The sequence below is a fragment of the Drosophila ananassae genome, chromosome 3R, assembly GCF_017639315.1.
Source record: "Drosophila ananassae strain 14024-0371.13 chromosome 3R, ASM1763931v2, whole genome shotgun sequence".
Classification (NCBI taxonomy): Eukaryota; Metazoa; Arthropoda; class Insecta; order Diptera; family Drosophilidae; genus Drosophila; species Drosophila ananassae.
In genome coordinates, this window is record NC_057930.1 from 26,528,692 (window position 1) to 26,534,691 (window position 6,000).

Here is a 6,000-nt window from a genome sequence, read left to right on the forward strand (position 1 = left end):
GGCATGGGGGATGTGGGAAAGCTGAGTCAATCAAGCGGGCTTCTATTCACGTCAAATTAGTCGATTGCTGTTTTGTTCGAGTTGCATGAGTAACACAGAAAGCTTCCATGAATCATCATCAGCAACAGCAGCAGAATAAATAATTTATATTTATAGAAAAGAGGGAAAAACAATAATTGCAAGAGTGCTCTTGAATAAAAAACTACAAATTCATTCAGATTCCAACTGAAAACTGTAATCATACATGTAGTTATTCGAATTGAAAACATATTCGAATCACAATTACGACGCCTGATCGGCGAGGCTCCCTCGGTGCTCACCTTTCTCCTCCAAAGTCTTCCCAATTGTTGACTTGCCCTATTTTGGCCACGTTTTGGCGCTCGACGTACGTGCTCATAAAGACAACTCGGTGGGGCCCGAAATCGATCAAAAGTTTGGCTCATTGTGCGCGAAACTCGCAGAGACACTCGTTTTCACTTGCAGACCGAAAAACAGCAGCAGCGGAAAACGGGAATCGCGGGAATCGCGGGAGACGACCGGAAACTTTTCCATAAGCTGTGCAACTTTTTGCCGGTTTTCCTGCTGCTGGCGCTGCTTTCCTTTCATTTTATTGTCTTTTCAACTGTTTTGTCGAGCGAAAGGGGCCAGAATAAATAGGGTAGATCCCCATTATATTTAATTTGCCTGGCATACGCTTTGTCAATATCGCACTAGCTCCCCCCCGAAATTCCAGCTTGGCCCAAAAGCTCTGCCAACTTCCTGAGAGACAAACACACTCATCGGCACACAAAAGATGCATGCAAAGAGTTGTTGTTGACATTGTTCAGTCATTTTTCAGCAAATTAGTCATGAAATTGTGCATTTCTATTTGCCTCGCCAACGAATGCAATATTTGTGAATGCAATTCCATGGCGCAAATATGGCGCCGAAATTCAATTGAAATCGCATCCAACGCAATTTGGGCCGCAAATCGGATTGGCATGAGATGAGGGCTAATTTGTGGGCCCACAACAGGGAACTACAAATTAATAATCAAACAGAAACATTATGGAGTTCCTGTGAAGGATTTATTCCGAATCAAGAGCTCTTTGGAGGAAGCCCTAAGCGATTCACCTTCAAAATGCTGCAACTTTGGCTTTTCATTAAGGAAATAACTCCCGAAAAGCCAAAGCCCCTGGCGCGATAAAGCTTTTGTGTCCTGCCTGGCTGGCTGGCCAGTGCCGGCTCTCCTTTTTGCATCGTTTCGGTTACTAGGTGGAAGTCCTTTTTGTGTTCTTGTTGTGCTGACCAGGTTGGAAAGCAAAAAGCCGAAATGAAACGATGTTATGAATATGAATGAGAGACAGAGGACTTCTCGTGCCTTGCACTGCGATTCCCATTGCAATTACCATAGGTAGAAAAAGAGTTGAAAATTATGTATGTCACTGGCGGGGCAAGCGAGGGTGGAGTGGCAGGACTGCCAAAAAACTAGCTGTAGATACAGTGTCCGAAGCGCATTTAGATCCAGGACCAAACAGGGCAAACACTGCACGTATTTAATTCAATGGCCGGCCCTTTTTGTTGCCAACTGGCATATAACATACTAGAATAAAATACGCAGCATTATATTCAGACTGGAATAGGGCACATGCCTCAATTGGTGGCCATTAAAATGCATAAATGTTGAACGGTTTTTGTGCGCTCCGAGATGAGGCAGTCATAACTAAATACGTCACTACTGGCATTGGTTGCAGGAGCAGAAGCGGGAGCAGGAGCAGGAGGTCCTTCTGGCCATTTGAATTACTGTGAATGGTTTTTGGATGCGATATGGAATGCTCTCGAATGCCTTATTTACATGCTGCACATGTTGCAGGTCGTGTCTCCCGTTTTTGTATTTTATTTGTGATATCCTAGCACGAAGGGAACCATAAAATTGAATGGGAAGTTTGCGAAGGAAGTTGTGGCTGATTTTATGTGAGTCCTGTCAGTCCTGGGGCGTTGAATGCACATTCAGGTGCTCGTCGAATTAAGTTTATTTCGTTTGCCAAAATGGTGACAGTGTTTTGATGACGTGAAAAAGTTAAATGCGGTAGCTGGTGATGACTATGTTAGGGTATCCTCCAGATCGGTTAGTCCTGGTAGTCAGAATCAGGGTATCCTGGACCAAACTGCATTAAACATTTATAATTGCAAGACAACAGCCGGCCGACAGTCGACCGATGGCATGTCTGCGATGCGTCAGTCCCATAAAAATGCAAAAGTATTCAGTGTGAAGTGGCCAAGCCCGGCCGAGGGAGCAGGGCTGTCAGAGGGACCATGGGAAAAAAGTGAGACAGGATTGCTGCTTTTTTGCAGGACCTGCTCGCTTTTTGTTCGGAGTCTGCATTTACATTTTCGCAAACCTTTGAAAGGTTGCAGTGCCGGCGAGCGAGCTAAGCGAGCTGAATAAAATGTTGCCGTCTTAAAGTCACGCCGGGGCAGGGAGTCCTGGCTGCCGGGTTTCCTCAGTGACTCGCTGGCTGGGGGCACCTCCGAGGGTGGTGGCAGGGCAGTAATGAGACAGCTGTAAAAGCACCGCTCCACTGCTCCGTGTGTTGTGTTAATGTTGTTAGGCTTCAGCGTAAACCAGCATCTTCTTTTCAGCTAATGAGAAATCTGTCTCAGTTTCTCCCCACAGTTCTCTGGGGGGTGTGGGGCACAAACAGCATCAGCGGGCACAAAATAATAAGCACAGGCAGGAGGCGCATTGAAGGATTTTAATTAAATAGGACTGACGGGGCTCGGAGGAGCGTTTTTCGGGCCTGAAGGATGGTGGGGCATACAATTTATATCCGCATTCGTGCCTCCACTCGCATGTGCCACAAAGAGATGAAAGTCCCGCTCAAGTGGAGGCTGTATCCTAATTTCAAGGATGCATGCCAACAGAAGAGGACTCTTATTGTAAAGGATAGACTTTCTTAAAGTTGAATGTCAAAATATTTTAAATAAGTATCCAATATATGAGTCATCAGTTAGCCATCTTATTTTGGATCAACTTCAGTTACCAAAGTGTAGTTGACCTTTTGGGAGCGTTGTCGGCGCATGGCAAATGTCAGTGCTGGCTGTACCCTAACCCGAGAAAGGTCACACTGGATGCTAGCACAGGGTCATTACGGCTTCGGCCACACTCTGAGCATGCGCAGACGGAGCCGCGGCCCGGAAAGGGGTCAGGCCGCCAAAAAGCGAGCATAACTATCAATTTCATGGATGTTACGACAAGAAACCGTTCACTCAATCATCACTTTCCCCGACCTGGGCCTCGGCCCGGGGCACGGTCGCCACCGTGCCTCATCAATCAAGTTTCTAGCCAACTAGTAGTGTACTAGCGAGGTGAGAACAAGTTTTAGGGGCATATTCGCAGTCTATATATATCCGCTTGTATCTCAGGCATCTCTCGGGCAACTTTTGCACAAAAATAAAAAACAAACTAAAAAACCAAACACAGGCGGGGTCTTAAACGAGCGCGTGATATCATCCCATGAGCGGTGAAGCTCTCGACCTGGCCTAAACGCTTCTTACCTGCTAAGATGGCTGCGAGAAATATAAAAACGATCCGTGACATGGTGTTCGACTTCCTTTGGCTTCCTTATGTGTGTTCCTGTAATCCCAAGTTTTTTTAGCTGGGTTATTGCTTTATTTTGTCACTCCCGCGTTATTTGGCAAAGGGCTTAGTCGAGGAGCTAGCTTTTTTGTTGTGGTTGCACTTGCTTTAGCTTTTCATGCATAAAATAAACTGGCGGCGGGTGGGGGCGAGTACTTCTCTGCAGCACTTTATGGCCGTTGAGGCTCTGGTTTATTTTTTATGTCGCCAACGGGTGTGTTTCGAGATTGGTGTGAGTTGTGTGGTTGTGTGTTTTTGGTGTTGTTGTTGTGGCTTGTGGGTGTGTGAATTTTAGCGCGCACTGTGGTTTATTGAACTCCCAGCAAAATTGCACTGCGTTAGTTATTATCGGTTCTCGTTACTCGTAATTCCAGAGCTTATCTCAGATCGCCACAGTAGTCGTACTTGGGATCTTTGCAATCTGAAGGTGTGCTGGCAACTAATTCGAGACTATGGTACAGTGATAACCACTAGTACACGCACACTGCTACACGCAACCGCCGCGATGACGTTGTGAGGGAAATGACTTCGGCAAAGCGCTTAGAGGGCCGGCTCGCTACGAACGTATCTGTGTGTGCTGTGGCTTGTATCTGTATCTGTGCGTCTGACCCGAACGTATCTGACGAATGCCTCGATGAAGCCGAACGAAAACGACGAACCGTCCGGACTGTGAGAGTTTAGAGCGACCGAAGCGATGTATGCAACAGTTACCAACCGACTGAACGACTGTTTATAAAGTTGCCAAGCGGCCGTGGAACATGGGGCAGCCAGCGACGTCGACGCCGACGCCGACGGCGGCGCTGACTGCGGAGCGGCAGCGCGCCCACCCCCAACATTACGACTCATATGCGAACGCCCCGACGGCACTGCTCTGCCTGTAACGTAAGCGTTTTACATATGCAGTCGACGCCGGCTGCGCTGCATTGCCCGGCTATGCCTGCGATGTTGCTGGGCTGCCGGCCATGTTGCTGGCAGCCCGCAGATGTTGCTGCTGTTGGCGGGCCTGCAGCATGCGCGACGAGCTAGCAATATTGCATGTTGCCAAAGGATGTTGCCGGCTGCTCGTTCTAGTTTACGGTCTGCAGCGACTTATCCTCGAAGGGTGTATACTTCAGGGGATGAATCACGAGTAGTGCCAATATTTATGAATATTTCAGCCTGATTCTGTTTTTGGCGGACAAGCGGATAGGGCTAGATCTGATGGTCAGGTAGGAGGTACAATTCCCTCTCTAAGAACTAATTATAGAGCCTATTATTTCACAAAATAGTACCAGACTGGGATAAAGCAACAGCCTTGATGTAATGCAAGAGTCATAAAGAAAAGTGGGGCGAATAGTAAGCCGGAGTAAACAAAACCGGAGAAACAAAAACACTGCAAATAAAAACACATTACAAATGGGCACTACCGGGTATCGTGGCATTCGAGTCGGGAGCTTCTTTCTCCGAGTTGTTATTGTTGCTCAGTTTGATTTGAATTTGTTCGCCACTTGTGTATTGCAGTTGTAGTTGTTGATTTGGCCAAGTTTGCTTTCAGCCTGTCGCCGATGCTGCAGCTTCTGTCGGATTTCTGTCTGTTTGTCGTTTGATAATCTGTCCCCCCATCGCCCGACTCCGGCTCCACACCAGTCACCCATTCCTCGCAACTTTTGTTTGCTCGTCGTGTATTCGAGGGGCACAAACACACATTCGGGGAATCTTTGGCACAGTGGCTCCTCGTTCTGGTGGCTGATTCGCCCCAAATATTGAAGCTTCCCGCTGTGTTTGCCATTGCCCCAGATCTCTCGCATGGTTTCGACTGCGACTCTGACCTGACCCACTGTGATGCGAACAAGATTCGCCAAATTCGCTTTATTCGCCAAAGATTCTATCTGAACTTGTAGGTTTTCGACCGAATAATGCATATTTATGAAGTGTTTTTGCACTATTTAAAATTTTCAATAATATTTAAACCTTGATTGTAGTTTCTTGGGCCTCTCTCAATTTTTTAAGCTCTTAAAATCACTACTCCGGAATGCACTTACTTCTGCATTATTACACTCGCCATCCAGGCACCCTGCCCCGCCCACATCAAATACTATTATCGAACATTTTAAATTTAATCAAAGCGCACATTCAATAAGCTCTGGGCCAAATATTTTGAACGAAAAGGTAGACCTCAGCAAACGCAGAGAAATTAATACTCTCCAGTTGTCAGAGAGTTGCTTGATTTTTCGATATTTTTGCATTTTATGTGAGTTTAGAACTTGTATTCTTCAAAACACTTCATGTTTAATGCCCCTTAGGGAATATTCGGAGTCAGCTTATATTTCCATTCGTCCGCAAATACTGTGGACTTGCAGGACGAAGGAGGCCTTCGTCCTTTCACAACTTTCCCTTCCTTT

The 6,000-nt window shown here is 46.6% G+C and overlaps 1 protein-coding gene across 5 annotated transcripts in view; it reads right to left on the reverse strand.

Annotated features, from left to right (window-relative positions):
• The window catches only part of LOC6497868 (fasciclin-3), a 67,342-nt gene extending 62,968 nt beyond the window's left edge, over positions 1 to 4,374 (reverse strand). For 4 of the 5 annotated variants that reach the window (XM_014906373.3, XM_001961571.4, XM_044716455.1 and 1 more), the window contains exon 1: positions 3,538 to 4,373. In XM_014906373.3, coding sequence (XP_014761859.1) covers positions 3,538 to 3,580 — 43 coding nt within the window. In that variant the 5' untranslated portion in view covers positions 3,581 to 4,373. Of the gene's footprint in view, positions 1 to 3,537 lie in introns of all 5 variants that reach the window. The other variant, XM_014906372.3, reaches the window with a different exon arrangement.
• Between the last annotated feature and the right edge of the window lie 1,626 nt (positions 4,375 to 6,000).